Source organism: Spironucleus salmonicida, chromosome 6 (genome assembly GCF_000497125.1).
Source record: "Spironucleus salmonicida strain ATCC 50377 chromosome 6, whole genome shotgun sequence".
NCBI lineage: Eukaryota > Fornicata > Diplomonadida > Hexamitidae > Spironucleus > Spironucleus salmonicida.
In genome coordinates this window covers 1208914-1229196 of record NC_090601.1, presented here as the reverse complement: position 1 = coordinate 1229196, position 20283 = coordinate 1208914, and the positions used below count along the sequence as shown (strand labels likewise).

Here is a 20283-nt window from a genome sequence, read left to right as displayed (position 1 = left end):
AATGTAACTGTTAGAATTAAATAACCATAAAATAATAAGAATATATCATTTTTTCTTCAATTACCAAGTTGAACTATCTAATGCCATATTTTATTAAATGTTAATCCAATCAAATTGTTCTTAATAAATCCAGCCTCTTTTCTATAACTAAGAAAGTGCTTAGTAACGTTCAAACACATCTAATCCCTGTTAAGCAATCCAAATTAGTGAGAAAATATCAAATTTCTCAAAGTTAGAATGCTTGATTTTAAGAGGCGTATTAACAGAAAAACATGGCTGCCAGTCTGACATACCTCTGTCTAATAATTATTGATTATTGTTTGCTGGTTAGAATACTGATCTTAGAGTATTGAAAGATGATTTTGTATATAAATCATCAACAGAAATATCAAATTATGAAGATTTAGCCATTGGGTTCATTTATCATTAATTTACTATAATCATATATTATGTATATTAAGAAAATATAGAAAAATATGGTTTATTTTACTTGATACAGAATGTTTAGCTCTAAAAGGAGTAAATCGAAATATTACATTAAGTAGTAATTTTATTATGATAAATTACATCTAAGCAACATAAATAAATTATGTGTGCAAAGTAGCTCTAAGAATGGGTTGAATAAAATATTTGCTTCAAATCGTATTAAAGCTTAGAAACGATATCAATATAAAATTGCAGAAGATATTTAGAATCCTGATATATCATTTTATCAATCACTTGAATCATCCCACTAAATATTATTTTTCGATTTAATAACTATTTCTTCCTATTCACTTTCTGTATCATCCCATTTGTCTTAATTATTTTTTAGAATGATATTTTATGCTGTTGTTTTCTCAACTTACTATAACTCTTTATACTAATTTTATATGATAACATTCTCTAGTAACTTTTCATTTTAGTTTTAAACTTGTAATACAACTTAACTATCTTTTACTTAAACTAATTATTTAATTCTGAAATCAAGCATAGAAACAAACTTTTGTCCTAATTCTCGTCTTTTCTCATCGACACTATACACTAGATTTTCTAAGCTATACTATTAATGAAGAGCATTAGTAAATAAAAATAAATCTTGTAAATTAAGTAAACTGATAGTTTCCTTATTACACATACAAACAGCTGCAACCGGACAATCATATGCATTTAAACTTTATAAGCATGCAGTTTTAAAATAATCAATAAATACTTATTCTGATAATCCAGTAAAGTTATTCTATTGAATCTCTTCAAAATTCGTACTTTTAGACCTCAAATTATCGTAAAGTTTTATTAAATTGATTAAGCCTATCCAAATATTCCAGGAAATGTGGTAATTTTATAATTTTTGTGTTCTTAATAAAAGTGCTTAAATAGAATTAAAAAACTATTTTTGATTATGCTTTTCTATTAAATACTCACAATTTTTTGAAAAAATTTAACTGCACAGCAGTTATAATTCTAATATTTATGATGTATTATTTGTTTTGGAAAATGCCCAGGTTAACAGATGCTGCAATGGCTTTTTATGATTATCATTAAAGTTCTCAATATTTTTGATTGATGCTATTGACTGCAATAGAGAAGGTGAATTTATTAGTTATTAAAAATAATATTCCAATATTTAGACTTACAAGTTAGGTAATGATGCATTAATTAAATTTGCAAACGTAGTAAACATGTCAACTGTTGGTTATTTCATTTATTTTAAAGCATTAAAAAACGGTATTAAAATAAATTGCTCTAAAACTTCATTAGATTAAGTTTTAGAAAGTAAATTTAATTAATTTAAAAATGATATTTTTTAAATAATATCTGGAGTTTAAAAATTACTAATAATTTCAAATAAATCAGTTTTCAGTTATTGCTAATTCAAAGTTTTTTCAAATGTGCTATTGAAAATAATCTTCAATTATTTCAATGTTTAGAACTCTGTTTTTATTATGTCACATAGTTATTATTCTGAAAGACCATTTTAGGTTATAGTATCTAATGCAATAAATACAATTTTATTTTGCTAAAGTTTTAAAGTATGTAGTGAAAACTGTGATAATTGCATATTATTTTAATATATAAATGTAACTGCTTCTAATAAAGATTTTAAACCAATTAAAAGAGATGGACCTTATAAATTGATATCAGAAATAAATGGAACTAATGCAGCCTAGCTCTTCATTCCATCAATATCTACCTATTTAAATTACTAAATATTGATAATAGAAGGATGCTTTAGAAGAAATGCTTATTTTATTGTATTTTAAGGATAAAGAATAATATGCGATGGCTGTGAGATATAAGTTGCCAAATATGCTGGATATAGAATAGAAATTTTTTATTTCATATCAATTTGTAAGTTGGATAATGTAAATTATTTTTCTAGCTAATTTTTCAATAATTGTGATATTATGTTCATTTACAAAGATACTAAATATTATATAAATATATCTAAATTTGAATTTAATAAAACTTAATTAAAGATAATAATTTGAATCAACTCATTATTTGCTCCCAACATCACCAACCATCACACTAATAGGATCAATAAGCATGTTTTTTGGTAGTGTCCTACCATTATCTTATAATGGCAAATTTAATAGTGATGCTATTTCCGATATTTATTCCTGCATTTTTATGGGAAGATATTAGGCAAGCTAAACTACATCTTCTATTCCTTCTAATTATGGTATAGACTATGCCGAAAAATCTCTATCAGGTCGTAAACTATAAGGGTATTTTGTCTCATCATTATAGAATCTTTCATCTACAAAATATTCATTATAATTTGCTGTTTCTGTTTAGAAGTACTTTTACAAGAACTTAAAACAGGAAATAGACAAATTAGCATAACCACCACATGGATGAGCCCATGTTTGACAAATTAAATTATAATCTTCTGTTATCCATTCTTGAGAAGACTATGAGCTGGTACAATGGCCTTAATCATAGAAACCTTAAGACTTAATATGCTTTTAAACATAATATGTTATTCCAGGACCTTATGCTGCACCGTCTAGAAATTCACCTACAAAAATATCACCATTCCCAAAAATAACTCTACCAGGACCCTCTCTAAAATCTCTTGAAAAGGCTCCGATGTAAAGAGAACCTAGATCAGTTGTAAAATGCTCAATTTTTGATTTTTATGTTATACGTACTACAGTTTACGTGCAAGTTTAGTCTTGATACAAAATTGATTCTCTATCCACTTCTGGAGCGTAGAACATGCATCCAGCACCCTCCCTCAATCGTTTATGCCAATAACCAACATAGAATTGCTTTTCGCTATAAAAATACCGACCAAATCCCTATCTTTGACCTTTATCCCAATTTCCTGCATATGTTAAAATAAGAGTAGTGTCATCATCAGGAAATTCAGGAATTTATTTTTTATCTGCAGGTAAAATAGGTTCTATCCTTGTATACAGACATCCCCAGCCACATGGCTAATTTGATCTCCATTCTCCAGAGTAAACATCTCCTTAAGGATATACATGCGTACCACGACCGTGCCTAAGAGCTTTTAACCATGTACCTTTATAAGCAGAACCATCGGGAGAGTATATGGCGCGGATTGCTCCAAATTCAGGATCAATCTATGCCATTTTTGCGGAAAATAATAATCAATATTAGGATATAATTTTCAGTTTAAAATTAATTTTCACTTCTATAATATAATGGTTTCGGGACTCCACATTCTGAATCCTGGAAAATTTATCAAACCTTCCAAATTCAAGTAGTTACTTCAATTACAGGAAATAAATCCTTCTTAGATTTAATTCAATATTACATAAAATGCGTTCATCGAGCTTATTTTTGCAGATTTTGAATCTGCATAATAAGCCAAATCCAAATTAGAAACCATAATGAACTACAAAAACGAACCATATAGGACAAATCTTTTTGAAGATTTTGTTCCAACAGAAAAAATAATTAGACCTAGAAAACAGCCAAAATAGCAAGATACCGAGTCTAGTGAAGAATCTGTTCAATTTCCGCCATCTTCCGCGTTTTTCTGTGCTCCATATTACAGTCCTGAAAATGATAAAGACGAACTTCTACAAAAATAGCGCCAAATTCGCAACCAGATAAAGTCGTAATTTGTCCGCATCATAAAAGGTCAAACTCTGACAACTCACAAGATGCCGAACACAGCAAAACAGTAAGATTTTAAACAGTCTCCAGAGTATCTCCAAGATCATAATCACAAGTCAATTATTTATCAAATGCCAGAAATCATCAATTCTCCCGTTCTTTATAATTATCGCACAAAGTCAGAATTTGCGATTTAAGGGCAGAAAATTGGAGCAATCTGCAGGAAAAACGAAGATAAGTTCATATTTTCAGCAGCTGAGACACGAAAAACGCGCATTCATGCAAAGTAAGTAAGTGACATTTGTGAGTATTTAGAAGGGAAAATGAGCGAAACAGCCAGCGGAAACATCGTTTTCAGATGTGCTGGCGAAGTTGTAGGAGACGAATTTGTAGTCAAGGAGATTTTGCTTAAAATCGACGTAGATGAGGAGATTTCGCTCGACGAATTGTAGGCCAAGTTCCCAGCGCTAAAATCGTTAATACTGAATTGCGGATTGGACGTAAAAACTCATCCATTTCAAGCTTCAATTTAGCAAGAACTTTTCGGCATGAAATTTACGATTTACGAAAACTCGTTTTTCCAGTCGAATATTGCGTCGGCGGTGCAGATTTTCGAGTATATCTAAAAATAGATTTCGGGCTCCGCCAAAACTTTGCTCGATTGCTGCTGCGGCAGCGGTGTGATTGGAGCTGTAATTAAGCAAATGCGGCCAGAAATAGAGGTCACTGGAATTGATATTTGCGAGGAATCGATTGCAGCAGCAAGAAACTTTAAGCATATCAAGTACGTGTGCGGGGCCATTGAAGACAATTTGGAGCTGCTGGATGTTGATTTTGTGGTAATTGACCCTCCTAGAAGCGGTATTCATCCTAAAGTGCTGAAAAGCCTGAGAGGCGGATCGCTGAAATAGATTTTGTATGTTAGCTGCAATCCTAAGAGTTTGGGAAAAGATCTGTTCTAATTATGCGCTTTGAGCGGTGGCAAAGTGAAAGAAACAATGCCATTTAGGGTGTGTAGTGTTAAGGCGTTTAACGCGTTTCCAGGATGTGAGCATGTTGAGACGGTTGTTTAGTTAGAGCGTATTGTTGACGAGAGTGAGCTTTGAAAAATGCGGTTTAGAATTTACGGCGCGTAAAAAGAGATATTAGTTTTTAAATCTTAGCTTGATTGTGCTTTATTATCTATGAAAATCGTGAGAGCTGGTTTACAGCGTTAATAATACGTGAAATAAATTATTAGCTGCAAATTTTAAATTGTAGTTAATTTAGATAGATGAAGTAACCAGGGCAATTATCGTAATTGTAATCTGTCCGATTACAGCTAGCGATATGTTATATAATAAATTTATTTGGTTGAACAATTGGCGCGTTTTTATAATACTCTAAAGTAACATAAATATATATAATAAATGGTAAACCTATATGATAATAATTATGTATTAAGTATAAATTAAGATAATCAAAAACTAAAAAATAGTATAATTTTATTAAATATAAAATATCATCAAACTTTTAAATAAAATGTTTCTAGTTTTTTAATGCACTCTTCCTTCAGTAGTTGAGTTTATTGGTCCAAATCCTATACCATTTGTAACAAACTGCCCTACTACTAGTCGTGGAGAACTTTCTATAATATTTGTGACAAATGCTGGACAAGAATAGAAATTTGTTTCTAAAAATATGACTATTACTACTGAGTTAACATCATTTGATTTTACTAGGATGGTAGATTTTACTAAAATAAAATCAGCGCATATCTATGGGAATATGACACTTAATGGTAAAACTCAAATTGTTGGAATTCAATATTCACCTGAATGTACGTACGCAATGACTAGAAGATTAGTAGGTGATAAACTGTATTAGTTTTTAGTGTTTCCAAGACACTATGATTGCAAGCCGTATAATTTCACTGATATTTCTTATAGAGTATTCATTAGAAGATTAGGTATAAATGGAGATGATTTGATTATTACAACAAGAGCAACATAATTTGAGCTTAATTTCAATATTTCTATTGATCCAGCTACAACTACTACATAAAATATTAGATATGCATACTTATAATTTTTAGGCCGGAAATATAATCTCACTGAAATTACAAGTGCTCAACCATGCATTAAATCATATGAACTAACTAAAACTGATGCATATTTATATATAAGGCCCACAGCATTAGTTGATTGTTATTGTAATGTACCAATATAAGCAGCTGGCTCAGCTTTGTCGTTGCGTTTTTCAAGTATTGAACATATTTATTATTAGTTTGCAATTAATACAGGTACAGCTAATACTTTATAGATTTCTATGACAGTCGTAAGTCCAACTACATTTATTTCCGCACAAGAGGATTTGTTTATAATAACATTAGATTAAATACAACGAAATTTCCCTTATTGTAATCAGACGATTTCATAATTATACGTTGAGAAGCCATATTATAATATTACTGGCTACGTTGCTCCTATTGAGACAGCAACTGCATTATGTATACCGTTTATAGGAGTTTTCATAGCTTTGCCAAATCTTCCATTTGTCTATATTAAATCCAGATAAAATCAGCTCATTTTTGATTTTAATTCTTAATTTTTAAAGTATGACCTATTAGATTAAGTTTAGTTGAAGTTTACTGGAAATTCTTAAAATGTGCTTTTTATCACACCAAAATTGCTAGCAAATTGCTTATTTACAGCTGATCTAGTGATGAAAAGAGGTAATAAAGTAATAGCCATTTCAAAACAATTCTGTGACCCATCTGCAAGCGAAGTAAGTGGTTATGCAACTACTTGGCAAAATTATAAAAACACTGGTTCAGCGGATACTTTTGATATGTTTTTAGGTGTCGAATATGAAGGTTCTGGAGATATTACTAGTAAATTATCACCAAAATATTCATTTAAACGTAATGTAGTAGCTGATTAAAAATAATACATTCCATTTTAGTATATTTCTAGCGATGAATTATAATTAGAGCAAGCTTAACAAGCTGCTTTTGAAACTAGGAACTATAACTATAAAACTTGGGTTAGTCAGCATTGGTGGATTTTCACTTTGACTGTTATTGCAATTTTCGTTGCAAGCTTTAGTCTATTATATGGTTGTAAATACCCATGTAAGTATATTATGGTTACAAAGAAAGTAAAAGTAATGGCATAATAAAAGGCTAAGAGAAAGATGAAGATGATTGTCTGATTTTTTAAAATACATAATTTCTAGTTTGTAAGTTTATTAGCAGAATCAATAGAATATTATTAATTTAATAATGATATGGATTAAGTTTAGAGCTAAAGACCTAGACAAATTTTAGTATATTGGTAGGTTTAATTGTTTCTATAGTTAATAATTTAATAATTTTAAAATATGAGTGTTTCCTTCTATCAATTTATATATACGCATATATAGTATATATACATAGTAAAATACTTAAAATTTAAAACTAATAGAATATTACTCTTAGTAAAGTGACATTATCGTTTGTATTATATTATATATTAATACTATAGATACTTAGCATTATCAATATATTATGTAATTATAATATAATGCCTATAAAAATTTAAATAATGTCTTGCATAATAACATGTACAGTGTTTCAAATGTGTTAAAATAATAAATGTTAACTGAATACATAGCTTACTATAATTGTAGCAATTTCTATAACTCTAGTTCTCATCTTTTTAGGAGCCGCTACTTGTACATTTTGTTTTAGACCACCATATTTTCATTAAGATTTACCTTAACAATTTAAAAATTAGCAGAAAGTCTAGTAGCGCAAAAACTCTGCAGCGCTATGGAAAGGTAGAGCGGGGAACATAACGGTAATACAGACGAGTACAATTCCGGAGATGTTCATACTCTGAGCGCAGGTCCGGGAGCTTTGCAGGTGTTGGGCGGCGGTGTTACTATTTTGCGCCCAATATATACTTTCGCGAATACCGCCGTATATACCTCTGTATGCGGTATTCCACTTCCCTAATTATTCAAAATGCAGTCGGCCCAGTTCGTCGCATACTAGGCCCGGCCCCAAAACCAAGTGCAGTGCAACTGCAACGTCTTCTACCTCTGCGACACCAGCGGTGCATGCGTGCTCAGGCGCGACCTGGCACTGGGCCTGGCCGCCGGCGGTGCTGTGCTGGTCCTGGGCGTGGGCGCGTGCTGCGTCGTCTTCTGCCTGAACCGCAGGCACCGCGCGCCGAAGCAGCCCGAGCACGTCCCCCAGGAGCGGGTGCTCCAGGCGCAGTCCGGTATCGTCCGCCTGGGCCGGTCCCTCCCCGCAGCGCCCCGAGCCGGCCACGCTCCCAGCCTCACGGGGTCCGCGAGCGTGGAGGTGTTCGGACAGAGCCTGCCGCGGGGCAAGGTATTCATAATCTGAGGCGGCACCACTCCACCGCAATGCGCGACCAGTTCTCCACGGCCAAGTCCTACGCCTGCAACACCGCCATCTCCCGCCACTACCGCAGGCGCCCCCTGCCGCCGCCCGAGGTGCAGGCCTTCGGCGGCCACCGCCCCGCGCCCTCCTTCGACCGCCAGACGGACCGCTCCTTCCACGTGTGCTTCGTCCCGCACCGCGGCATGGGACGCCAGCTGCAGTGCGCCTGGGGCCAGACGGAGCCCTTCCGGCCCTTCACGCAGGACGCGCGTCACCGCGGCGGCTTCCTGGGCGAGGGCTTCGAGTTTGTCGAGTGAGGTTGACTGTGTCGCGTAAATACCCCGCGTGGTACTCCGAGTGAGCCAAGAACGTCCCTCACTCGCACGCGCGGTCCAGCTCGGGGCCGCCCCACTCCTGCCGCACGCGCAGCACGCGCCCCGCGTTCCTGGCGTAGAAGCCCTCCACCTCGAGGCCCCGGGCGCGCAGCTCGGCGCAGTTGGCCTCCAGGCGGGCGCGGTCGCGCACCAGGTCCAGCAGCACCTGCACGAGGGCGGGCGGGGCGCTGGCGCTGAAGCAGTACCCGAGGCCGCCGTAGCGCTGGTTCTCCACCAGCAGGCGGCTGCCGCATACGAAGCCGCACGAGACCCCGTACGCCGCGTGGAAGCAGCCCGCCACGAGGTCGAAGTTCCCCAGCTCCGGCTGCAGCGGCGCCATCAGGTTGTTCAGCAGCACGCGCACCCCCAGCGCCGCCCCCACGCGCTTCGCGAGCAGCAGGTCCGCGGGCACCGGGAAGCCCGCCTCGAAGCGGTGCGAGTCCACCGCCAGGAAGGGGCGCGCGCCGGCCAGCTTGCAGCGCAGGGCCGCCATCTCCGCGGCGAAGGCCTCCGGCGCGAGCGCCCCGAGCCCGGCCAGGTCCAGGCCCACCGCGCGCTGGGTCTCGGCGCAGCGGGCGAGGTTGGGGGAGCTGCCGGGCTGCAGTAGCACGGTGTCGCAGCCGCACGCCCCGAGCGCGCTCTGCACGGCGGTGCTGGAGCAGCTGTAGAGCACGCAGGGCAGCCCGTGGAGCCGCTCCAGCGCCATCTCGAGCTGCACGTGCGCGGCGAAGGTGCCCAGGAAGCCGCGCGGCCCGCAGGACCCGAGCGAGTAGTGGCGCAGGTAGCACGCGAGGCGGTCCAGGGTCTGCTGGCGGAGGCCCGCGGGTTCCAGGAACGCGTCCGGGGCGGCGCTCTCGGGGGGCTGCACGGGGTCCGCGGAGTCGGGCTGGCGCAGCTGGCGGCGCACGGACTGCGATACCGCGAGGAGCGCGAGCGAGGCGATGGCGAGGGGCCTGAACATTTGTGGCCGCGTAGGGTGTAGGGCAACCGCTCACTCGCTCCCGGACAGCGCCGCCTCGCGCCCGCGCAGCACCTGCTGGTAGCGCGTGGCCAGCGCCACCTCCGCCCGCGCCGCCGTCGCGTTGAAGGCCGCCACGAGCTGGTCCTGGCGGCGCGCGAGGTCCGGGGGCAGCAGCACCGGCACGGGGGCGCCCAGGGCGAGGTGTGCCAGCTGCTGCCTAGCCTCCAGAAGCGACTGCTGCAGGACGTTCATTGTGGAGCGGAAACCTCACTCGACCAGCAGGTCATACAGGAACTTAAATAAACAAAAAATAGACATTATCATTAACATTGATTAATTTTATGTGTATAAAAACAAAACCAGATTGGGATCAACATACTTAATTCAAAATTATTGTTTCAACATGGGTAGGATTTATTCTAATAACCAATTTATGTAATTCTAATTTATTGCTAATCTCATCTAATTTACTAAATAATTAACTAGTTCAAAACTAAAATATTTAGTATATATAAGATATCTATTACAGAAACTTTTTTGTAAAATGACGACTATATGCTCACTTGGCATTTATTTATGACATGCATAAAGATTTTACAATATAGAAGACCACATAAATAAACAATAATCATGTACAAAATGATCAGATTAATCTGAACCTGAATAATTTTGTAACCGCACGCCATGGTTACCTATTATGGATGTTAGATGTGCAGTAATTAAAAAAGGTCAAAATTTCATACTGGTTAATATATTAAAAATAATAGATATATCAAACACTTAAGTAATTGCTTATAGTGTAATATGAATAGATGGATCATATGTGATGAAGGTTTTGAGAGTAACAGATAATTTTATATCCCAACCGCTTCTAATATTAGTGATGATTGTAAATATCCATACTTTTATTGTGATTTAGAACATAATAGATGTACGAAATGTTTAAAGACTTGTTAATATTGTGAATCTAAATAATACTGTGAGACGTCTTATGGTGGTTTTTAACTTGATAGAAATGGATAATGCTAATGCTAGCGTTCCTCTTATAGTGATTAAGGATAAGTTTACATATATAGCGAAATAAAATCTTGATATATTGGATAATTACGTTAGTGCAAGTTTTGTCAGTAGGACAACTGTTCAACTTATGATAAGAAAACAGATAGTTGTAGTATATATCTGAAGTACTTTAGAAAAATAGGAAAATAATCCATAATAAGTGCTAACTGAGGTTTCAAATATGAATAATTTTGTATAAAATGGGCTGAGAATTTTTAGTAATCAGCTGAGGAAACAAAACTTAATACTATTTTTTATTGCGGTCCATGTATAACTATATTTATTATTATTTGTGTTGGAATTATGATTATTTTTAAATGCAAATAATTTTTTTTACAAATATCTAAATAATTATAGAATGAATATATGTTTAACAAGCCTTGAATTGTTAAAACTATATACTTTAATGATATCTAGGATGTTATATAAAATCTTGAATACACTACTGTGCATAAATCTAATTGACATCATTTCTCTTCACAGCCGAAAATTTGCACCTAAGAAGCACCAATTATATTAAATCTTCGACTACGTACAGGCGGTCGTAACTCATACTTACCGCTTGTTAACACAGTTATTTCGTGCACTTATGAAATTTCAAATTTTTCGTTCCCGCTTGGACCATGTTCTAAAAAACTGAATCCACGGCCTTCAGAATCTTTCAGAAATTCAATTTAGACTTTCTATTATTATTATATTTTAAAATCTAGGACAGTCACGATAGAGTATCGCTTTAACCGGATTTGTATCTTTCCATTTTTTTCTATTCCTTGATGTTGAATTAACACTGGAACAGATTTTTATTTATTTTTAATTATAGTTTATAAAACATTACTTTAACACTTCGAAAAAATCATGTTTGAAATTTTAATAACATCATTTTCGGGCCATACCTCAACAGTTAATAACTAGTTAATTTAGTCTAATTTATTACTTTCTTAACCATTCATGAATACTTTATTTGAAGTCAAAATTTCAGCATCAAAAATATCATATATTGATGCTATTTAAAAAGTCAGAGGAGAGTTAGTTTTTACCTCAAAACCTTCACTACATAGGAGATTATTTAGTATCGAAGCACCTCCTGATATCAAGTTAAATCCGAAAATATGTAATAATTTAGAATCATAAAGACTATTTTCTATATTCTTCTATGCATTAATACATAAAATTTCTTATTATATACATTATTTACAATTGATTTTTAATTCTAAATCTCCTGTATAAAAAACTGATTTATTTAATGAATTGATGCTAACAGGAGTTTATGGAGATTCTAATTTAGGTAAATTAGTATCAATAATAGTAGTATTTTTCATATCTATAGTACTAATTTCTAAAGATTTTTAAACTTCTGTAAACCCAAATCTGCGTTGTATAGTTTCTCCAATCCCCAAAATATCATAATTAGATGAATTACTATCAATAATCAAGAAGTTAGTAACCTTGTCATTAATTGTAATATTAAAATTCTGAATATAACTGCTATTTAAGTTACCAGAGAAAACTAATTATAGATCGGATATTTAAACTCCGAAATAAATACTGATTTTTCCTATATTATCATTATTCTAGATAATTAATTGATTAATTTTACATAGCTAAGGAGTCATGAAAACACGTCTCTCAAAATTTTTAAATGAAACTTTTAGCTAGTTTATTTCTTTTATTAATATTGGTATTTCAGATGAAATTGGAACATAATAAAACTGATATTATATATCTAATTAAGACTGTTACTCAAAAAGTACTTTTAACTGTGCCACTTTAGAGCAAATAAAACCAGCCAATTCTGCTGAGAAAATATCATTTGTAAAGATATTAGTGTCTAATTTTAATATATTTGAGAGTCTTTATAATAATTTAAAGGGACCAGAATTTGGTAACTGTATTTAATTATTGAGTAAAATAAGCTACTTATCTTAACAAATTTTCATATTTGTAGAAATCTCTAATAAATTGAAATTGAAGTCAAGTTTGCGTTCCATAAATAGTTCTTATCTTTAATTTTTTATAGTGATGCAATTTGTAAGCTTACCTAAGTAAAGACTATATAAGTTAATATCTATTTAATCAAATGGTTGCTTTAAAAAATTATTTACCTCAAATTCTAATGGAAATAGGTTATCCTGAATGATATAGAATTCAGGCTTTATTAACAAAATGTTAACTAATTCTTCTGAAAATACTTGATGTGGTCGTTTAGTCTTAAAAGATAGCTTGAAGATATCTGTTACTTAAAATACAGAATTAACTTGTTTGCATGTAGCAAGGAGATACGAAGACTAAGAGTTTTGTCTTTCTACCCCAAGTAAAAAATTTGCCTAAGTAACTATAATTGATTAGAGCGTAACACAAAACAATAACGACTCTTATAAAGTATCAAATTAAATATAATAATAAGGTAGCTAATAAAGACTATCTAAAAATACTAGATACACCATACCACGCAGGGTTAAAATAAAAAATTTATCATCTGTAGGCGTCGAAAAGAATTAAATTGACTCCATTGATTTATGTACGTGCTTATTATTAATTCTATATAATAATATTTATCTAATAAAATATAAAATTTGCATAAAAGAGTAAACTTTGTTTAATACAGCTGGAAAGATAAGATTCAAGGTTATTATCATATATTTATTGATTGTTTGAAATTATGATCAAGTAGAGTTTGAATATATTCAGGTTTAATAATTATATTATTTGAATAATAAGATAAACAAACAAACTAAATTTTATTATTATATATAATAATTATATAATACAGCTCACTTCATAAATGATTAACTTACATTATAAAGATTAAACTCTTTAATTTGAGAAGAAAACAACAATAGCTGCACTATTTAAATAACTTTCGCTATAAATAAAACTCGAATCTTAGTAAATTAGAGTTCTTGCAAATGGAAAAGATATTCCGTACTCACGAAAACGTATTGGTACATCGATTCCAGATAATGCGTCACTAATAGTTATACCAATAATTTAGTTCACCCCAAAATCTGTAAAACGCGCATAAAAAAGTCTTAAAAAAAGTCATTCTGTTTATTTTCTTAACAGTGCTACTTTATAAAATTTTGTTAGCAATAATACAGACATTGCTGGTTTGTTAAGGAATATTGAACAACACTTAGGTTACTTTAATATCAATTACATTGTTGCAGAGCAATTTATGCAAATTTATGACATATTTTTATAGCGACATGAAAATTTTCAGTGAATTATTTAGATCAGAGTTATATATAATTATTACCGACTTTAACAATGTGAAAAATATTTTATTATATTATGGTTACCCTAAATAATAAATTCTAATTACCGCTCCAATAATGACTACCTTAGAAACAATGGTTTTGTCACTTTAGCAAGAGTTTTACTCAGCTTTATAAGAATTTAAGGACATGGTATAGGTACCAATTTCTGACCATAATATGACCTTGTCATAAATTTAGCTGTCAGAGTAGAAACTAAATAAAAAAATTGAATTACTCACGAACAAATCTGATGAATTCACCCAAAACATTACACATTTAAGATAAGAATAGCTAAAATAAAATAATTTGCTTTAAACTGAAATCTAAACTGGAAAATAGTAGCTATCATAGTCCTTTTAAGCATTTACCTAGTTTAAAGACGAAACTCAAGACAGAATAGACATTCAGTTCGAACTAAACAACTAGAACCAACAAGATATAATCCAAAATTACATTGAATAGTAAATTAGCATTTTTAACGATAAGCTTCTCCAATTAATCGACTCAAAAGATACTTTGAAACAAACTCTAAAAGAAGTAAAAAATATAATTTAAAACGAATCTTCATAAGTATAAACCTAGTTTACTGAGCTCTAAACACAATACAAAATCGTTTAAAATCACTAGCTAGAAAATACCCTTTTCTAGGCTCAAATACAGCAAAAAATCGACAGCAACGCAAGCAAAACGGGCGACATTCTGCTCTCCCAGAACCAGAAGATCCAGGTCAACGAACTCACCGTGCACCAGCAGTTCGCGAAGCTAGACAAAATTGTCGAAAACGCACAGGTCCTGATCAAGGAGAATTAAGCGAAAATCAACGACCAAATCACTAACCAAAACGCTAGTTTGAACGGCTTCAGCCAGGCCCAAATCGAGATGCGGCGCGATTTCCAGAACCTGAATCTGCGCTTCGACAGCGTACGCGAGCCCGTTTTGGGCCTCAGTGCGAAGCTAGAGGAGCTGCACGGCCGCGTTTCTGTCGTCGGCGACAGCTAAAGTGCGCGAATTGCGAGCCTCGAAGCCCAGAATTTGGAGATTTTGGGCAAGTTGCAGGAGGTACTCAGCTGGCAGAACGTGAACGAGCCACAGATCAGCCAATTTAAGGCCCAGATCAGCGATATTGATGAGATGGTCCAATTAAACGTAAATTCTGCTTTTAACGACGTCACATTCTTCAAATCGAGCCTGATCGGTCAGGAATTCGAAAAATTCATCGCAAAAGCAGAGGAGAAGAGCGCGGAAATTACGGGCCAGTTTTCGACCAAAATCGACAATTTCAACGCTTTTGTGCTCCAAAACGAACAGAAACTGAAGGAGATCTAAGTAGGGCAACTGAACGGGCTGAATAGCGTCAAATCGCAGTTTGTAGCGCAGCTAGTGCAAAACTAGGAGCACAACGAGGCAGAGGTGAAATCGTAGATTCAGCAGCAGTTCCAGTTCTAGCAAATCAGGCAGCAGGAGCTCCAGAATTTGGTCTCCGAGAACAGCAAAATCGTAGAGCAAATCCAAGTCCAGACCGCAAAAATGAGCTAAAAGTACGACCTGGATTCGCAGAATAGCGAGTTTAAAGGCAAGCAGATTCTCAATGAGTACCAGATCAAAGTAGAAGAATAATTACGCAATTTGAGTCAGCAGATGCAGTAGGTTTCGCTTGATTTGAAGGATTAGAGGGCGACAGTGGACGATTAATTGTCTAAATAAGTAAGTGATATAAACACTACAAAAATCAACATTCTCAATTAGCTGCATAGTCAAGCTAAGAGCTTGAAAATTGACATGATTGACTTGTTGGAGGAAGAGCGGGCGAAAACTAGCGTGAATAAAGTGAAGATGGACGATTAGCTGCTTTTTGATGATTTTAAGGTTTAGTGCAGCAGCGAGGTCATTAAATCGCTTTCTGACATCTACGATAATCAAATTAGCGTTTTTTAGGATTAAATAGAACAATTGAGTTTGAAGCAGAAGATTTATTAAGAAAGTACACTGCATGAAGTCTCTACAATAGGGCAATAATTTATACAATTACGAGATAGTTACGAAAGTATAATATCAGATAACAACTCGACAAAGCTAATTCTTTAAAATTCATAAGGCTTAATTTAATCAGAATTTGCAAAATATAAAGCAGCGTTGCAAGCCTGTTAATGCTAAGTTGAAAGTGTAAATTTACATATGTCTAAAAATTATTCGGAAATAAATCGTTAATTAATTAGCAGTACAAGACCTTAAATTGGAGTAGATGATGTAGTTGAGAAAGATTTAGGTAACCTTTAGTAGTAGGTTTCTATGCTTTATAATTAATTTCAAAAGTTTTTAGTACCAGAAAATTAACATTTGTAACCATATATTGATGTAGTAGAGGAATGCAGTAGATAAAGGAAAGAGTTATTTAAACTTTTTGATAAGGCATAACAATAATCAAAATTACAATATGCTACTTATGCATAAGAAATAGAGACATCAGTAGATGAGTCGACTGATGCAATAATGAAAATACTTTAGTAATTAATAAAAAAGAATATGTAAATGGTTAAGTAAATATTACCGGATATGTAGAGTTAGATTTTAGATAAAATTGAATCATCTGCAAATATGACACGTACTGAGAATGAAACTTTCTATCATAATATAGTAGAGTCACATCATAATCAGAAGCATGAGTTTTCTTAATTGATGATTGTGGCAAAGGAGTCAGTAAGCGAACGGCTAGTTAAAGATACCCTTCTAGATTCTATTTATGCTTAATTAAACTAATTATCCTCTAAAGTATGTTATGTTAAATAAGAAGAATTCGAATAGATACCCGATAGCATATCATAAATTATAATTGAAAATAATAAATAATTCAATACTATTGATAACCATATTAATAAGCTTGATACTATTATTTAGGATTAAATTTCATCTGTGAAAGCTTTCAAAAGATCTGTTCCAGATATCATCGAAAAAACATTTACAAAGCTTATTGACTCAAAGATAGAGCATAACAATATACAGATATCGACAATTTCACCGTTAGCAGAAAAGTTGTAATAATAATAATCTTTCATAGATACATTCTAAAACGAAATTAGTTTAGTATTAAGAACATCAGATAAATCCTTTGAACGAATAACACGAATGTTTAAAGATGCAGAACAATAGTTCTAACTTCAAAAATAAAATTCTTTAGATCAACAAATTTAGTTTGCATCATTAGTTTAACAATATGAAGAAAGTCATTCCAACTATTCTATATAATAGCAAATATAAAAATTTTAATAATCATTAAGATCATCATAAACTAAGATTGATCTACTTGGAACTTAGTTTGGCGATTTTAAAACCTATGTTTAAACAGACTTCACAGTGTCTGTGATATAAAATCCACTAGCTACAATAAGAGCTGATACCGAACATCTAAAAAGGCATTTAGTGGCAAGCTTATTGTCTGATGCAGTTAAATCAATTTAACAATAAAATGCAGAGTAATTAAGTTAGACAATGAAATATGCGTTTGACAATGTTGTAGAATTTAATGGCAAATTAGATGTATTAACTGGTCACGTCCAAGATAAATTCTAAGAGTTTGGACACTAATTCACATAAGTTCATAATAATAATACGTTATAAGCAATAGAGTTAGATTAGAAATTTGAATAGCGAGTATCTGTAGTATTCAGTCAAACTTCAAGCTTAGAACATCAACTTTCAGTTATGAAAGGATCTTGTGAAGCGAAAGCCTAAACTAACGAAAAACTTTAATTCCAGTTAAAATAAGATGCATTGAGTGTATTTGAAACTTACTCAGAGCTTATTAGCAGATTTAGAGCTGATTTAAACACCTAGTTTGAGTCAGTTCAAAATTTATTCAACTAACAGCTATTAGAACAAAAGCAATTGATGTCAAATAAATTCCAATCTCATATGAGCCAGTTAACATTGAAAACTGATGCAAATACGCAACTTATTACTCAATACCATAAATCAGTACAAAATCAACGTGATTCAGCAGAATTCCTTCTGCAAAAGTTCGAAGAATTTAACACTGAAAACAACATTAAAATCGAATAATAAATGGACACTTTTATGCGCCAGAGCAGTACTCTGAATGAGCTCCAATAGGGGGAATTGGCCCGTTTCCGCAGTGAAATAGACAACAATTTTGAAACCGTGAGCACTGAAGTCCTAAAATTCAATGAGGACGTCCGCAAGGAGGTGAAGGCTATCAACGGCGCCAATTTGCAGCATTTCACTGCCATTATGAGTGGCTATGGCTCTGGATTTAGCCAAATTATGGACGATTTCGGCGTTATGAAGCTCCAGCTGGCGGACCAAATCTATGACTTTATCAGGAGAACGGAGCAGCAGCGCGAAGCGAACGAGCAGATCTACGCCAAATTTAAGGGCTAGATCTCCGAAATCGGAAGCCAGGTGGACGCGATTCAGCAAACCGCGGACACGGCCATTACGATCACGGGCGGCTTCCGGAGTGAGATTTCGAAGAGCTCTAACCGGCTGGAAACTGCGATTTCGCAGGCGATTGTGAGCCTCGAAAAGGAGCGGGAGGGGCTGCAGGCGAACTACGAAACCGTATCCGCCGAACAATAGCAGCTCCGCGACGGTATGGCGGAGCTGCACTCCGAAATCGCGGCCCAGCTGAAGCGCCTGTTCACGCAGCAGGAGGAGCCGCTGAGCCTGTCCGGGGACGTCAGGCGCCTTGCATTCGTGAATTTCGACGAGTTCCAGCACGTGGACCAGGCGGTCCGGCGGGAGGCGAGCTCGCTGCTGAAAGAGCTCGGGAAGCGCGACTGCGCGGTGCCGGGTCTGAAAATCATCAAGCTGGGCGGCTTCGTCTTCGAGGTGAACCTGCAGCGCGTCGAGGTGGAGCTCGACGGCGCGAACGTGCGCCTCCGCGGGTCCCGCCAGCCGTTCGTCGAGTTCCTGTATGACCTGCTGGTCGAGTGAGGTTTCCGCTCCACAATGAACGTCCTGCAGCAGTCGCTTCTGGAGGCTAGGCAGCAGCTGGCACACCTCGCCCTGGGCGCCCCCGTGCCGGTGCTGCTGCCCCCGGACCTCGCGCGCCGCCAGGACCAGCTCGTGGCGGCCTTCAACGCGACGGCGGCGCGGGCGGAGGTGGCGCTGGCCACGCGCTACCAGCAGGTGCTGCGCGGGCGCGAGGCGGCGCTGTCCGGGAGCGAGTGAGCGGTTGCCCTACACCCTACGCGGCCACAAATGCTCAGGCCCCTCGCCATCGCCTCGCTCGCGCTCCTCGCGGTATCGCAGTCCGTGCGCCGCCAGCTGCGCCAGCCCGACTCCGCGGACCCCGTGCAGCCCCCCGAGAGCGCCGCCCCGGACGCGTTCCTGGAACCCGCGGGCCTCCGCCAGCAGACCCTGGACCGCCTCGCGTGCTACCTGCGCCACTACTCGCTCGGGTCCTGCGGGCCGCGCGGCTTCCTGGGCACCTTCGCCGCGCACGTGCAGCTCGAGATGGCGCTGGAGCGGCTCCACGGGCTGCCCTGCGTGCTCTACAGCTGCTCCAGCACCGCCGTGCAGAGCGCGCTCGGGGCGTGCGGCTGCGACACCGTGCTGCTGCAGCCCGGCAGCTCCCCCAACCTCGCCCGCTGCGCCGAGACCCAGCGCGCGGTGGGCCTGGACCTGTCCGGGCTCGGGGCGCTCGCGCCGGAGGCCTTCGCCGCGGAGATGGCGGCCCTGCGCTGCAAGCTGGCCGGCGCGCGCCCCTTCCTGGCGGTGGACTCGCACCGCTTCGAGGCGGGCTTCCCGGTGCCCGCGGACCTGCTGCTCGCGAAGCGCGTGGGGGCGGCGCTGGGGGTGCGCGTGCTGCTGAACAACCTGATGGCGCCGCTGCAGCCGGAGCTGGGGAACTTCGACCTCGTGGCGGGCTGCTTCCACGCGGCGTACGGGGTCTCGTGCGGCTTCGTGTGCGGCAGCCGCCTGCTGGTGGAGAACCAGCGCTACGGCGGCCTCGGGTACTGCTTCAGCGCCAGCGCCCCGCCCGCCCTCGTGCAGGTGCTGCTGGACCTGGTGCGCGACCGCGCCCGCCTGGAGGCCAACTGCGCCGAGCTGCGCGCCCGGGGCCTCGAGGTGGAGGGCTTCTACGCCAGGAACGCGGGGCGCGTGCTGCGCGTGCGGCAGGAGTGGGGCGGCCCCGAGCTGGACCGCGCGTGCGAGTGAGGGACGTTCTTG

The 20283-nt window shown here is 38.0% G+C and overlaps 15 protein-coding genes across 15 annotated transcripts; 9 read left to right on the top strand and 6 right to left on the bottom strand. All coding sequences in view use genetic code 6, as the record gives it.

The window, feature by feature from the left end:
- Positions 1-45: 45 nt before the first annotated feature.
- Positions 46-420, bottom strand: SS50377_26344 (uncharacterized protein; the record flags this gene model as incomplete). Its single annotated transcript, XM_067910152.1, has 1 exon — positions 46-420. The coding sequence occupies one exon, from the start codon at positions 418-420 to the stop codon at positions 46-48; it is 375 nt and encodes a 124-aa protein (XP_067762908.1).
- Positions 421-712: 292 nt separating this feature from the next.
- SS50377_26343 (uncharacterized protein) lies at positions 713-2323 on the bottom strand (the record flags this gene model as incomplete). Its single annotated transcript, XM_067910151.1, has 1 exon — positions 713-2323. The coding sequence occupies one exon, from the start codon at positions 2321-2323 to the stop codon at positions 713-715; it is 1611 nt and encodes a 536-aa protein (XP_067762907.1).
- Positions 2324-2477: 154 nt separating this feature from the next.
- SS50377_26342 (putative Phosphatidylinositol-4-phosphate 5-kinase) lies at positions 2478-3584 on the bottom strand (the record flags this gene model as incomplete). The annotated part of the gene is made up of 1 exon (XM_067910150.1): positions 2478-3584. The coding sequence occupies one exon, from the start codon at positions 3582-3584 to the stop codon at positions 2478-2480; it is 1107 nt and encodes a 368-aa protein (XP_067762906.1).
- Positions 3585-3656: 72 nt separating this feature from the next.
- Positions 3657-5180, top strand: SS50377_26341 (23S rRNA (Uracil-5-)-methyltransferase RumA; the record flags this gene model as incomplete). The annotated part of the gene is made up of 1 exon (XM_067910149.1): positions 3657-5180. One exon carries the CDS (start codon positions 3657-3659, stop codon positions 5178-5180), a length of 1524 nt encoding a protein of 507 aa, XP_067762905.1.
- Positions 5181-5595: 415 nt separating this feature from the next.
- SS50377_26340 (uncharacterized protein) lies at positions 5596-7266 on the top strand (the record flags this gene model as incomplete). Its single annotated transcript, XM_067910148.1, has 1 exon — positions 5596-7266. The coding sequence occupies one exon, from the start codon at positions 5596-5598 to the stop codon at positions 7264-7266; it is 1671 nt and encodes a 556-aa protein (XP_067762904.1).
- Positions 7267-7687: 421 nt separating this feature from the next.
- On the top strand, positions 7688-8446 carry SS50377_26339 (uncharacterized protein; the record flags this gene model as incomplete). The annotated part of the gene is made up of 1 exon (XM_067910147.1): positions 7688-8446. The coding sequence occupies one exon, from the start codon at positions 7688-7690 to the stop codon at positions 8444-8446; it is 759 nt and encodes a 252-aa protein (XP_067762903.1).
- Positions 8447-8466: 20 nt separating this feature from the next.
- Positions 8467-8760, top strand: SS50377_26338 (uncharacterized protein; the record flags this gene model as incomplete). The annotated part of the gene is made up of 1 exon (XM_067910146.1): positions 8467-8760. The coding sequence occupies one exon, from the start codon at positions 8467-8469 to the stop codon at positions 8758-8760; it is 294 nt and encodes a 97-aa protein (XP_067762902.1).
- A 58-nt stretch (positions 8761-8818) lies between these two features.
- On the bottom strand, positions 8819-9778 carry SS50377_26337 (Serine palmitoyltransferase 1; the record flags this gene model as incomplete). Its single annotated transcript, XM_067910145.1, has 1 exon — positions 8819-9778. One exon carries the CDS (start codon positions 9776-9778, stop codon positions 8819-8821), a length of 960 nt encoding a protein of 319 aa, XP_067762901.1.
- Positions 9779-9808: 30 nt separating this feature from the next.
- SS50377_26336 (uncharacterized protein) lies at positions 9809-10030 on the bottom strand (the record flags this gene model as incomplete). Its single annotated transcript, XM_067910144.1, has 1 exon — positions 9809-10030. One exon carries the CDS (start codon positions 10028-10030, stop codon positions 9809-9811), a length of 222 nt encoding a protein of 73 aa, XP_067762900.1.
- Positions 10031-10604: 574 nt separating this feature from the next.
- Positions 10605-10961, top strand: SS50377_26335 (uncharacterized protein; the record flags this gene model as incomplete). Its single annotated transcript, XM_067910143.1, has 1 exon — positions 10605-10961. One exon carries the CDS (start codon positions 10605-10607, stop codon positions 10959-10961), a length of 357 nt encoding a protein of 118 aa, XP_067762899.1.
- A 343-nt stretch (positions 10962-11304) lies between these two features.
- Positions 11305-13347, bottom strand: SS50377_26334 (uncharacterized protein; the record flags this gene model as incomplete). Its single annotated transcript, XM_067910142.1, has 1 exon — positions 11305-13347. One exon carries the CDS (start codon positions 13345-13347, stop codon positions 11305-11307), a length of 2043 nt encoding a protein of 680 aa, XP_067762898.1.
- Positions 13348-13619: 272 nt separating this feature from the next.
- On the top strand, positions 13620-14060 carry SS50377_26333 (ThiF family protein; the record flags this gene model as incomplete). Its single annotated transcript, XM_067910141.1, has 1 exon — positions 13620-14060. The coding sequence occupies one exon, from the start codon at positions 13620-13622 to the stop codon at positions 14058-14060; it is 441 nt and encodes a 146-aa protein (XP_067762897.1).
- A 109-nt stretch (positions 14061-14169) lies between these two features.
- SS50377_26332 (uncharacterized protein) lies at positions 14170-19044 on the top strand (the record flags this gene model as incomplete). The annotated part of the gene is made up of 1 exon (XM_067910140.1): positions 14170-19044. One exon carries the CDS (start codon positions 14170-14172, stop codon positions 19042-19044), a length of 4875 nt encoding a protein of 1624 aa, XP_067762896.1.
- Positions 19045-19059: 15 nt separating this feature from the next.
- On the top strand, positions 19060-19281 carry SS50377_26331 (uncharacterized protein; the record flags this gene model as incomplete). The annotated part of the gene is made up of 1 exon (XM_067910139.1): positions 19060-19281. One exon carries the CDS (start codon positions 19060-19062, stop codon positions 19279-19281), a length of 222 nt encoding a protein of 73 aa, XP_067762895.1.
- Positions 19282-19311: 30 nt separating this feature from the next.
- SS50377_26330 (Serine palmitoyltransferase 1) lies at positions 19312-20271 on the top strand (the record flags this gene model as incomplete). The annotated part of the gene is made up of 1 exon (XM_067910138.1): positions 19312-20271. The coding sequence occupies one exon, from the start codon at positions 19312-19314 to the stop codon at positions 20269-20271; it is 960 nt and encodes a 319-aa protein (XP_067762894.1).
- Positions 20272-20283: the final 12 nt, after the last annotated feature.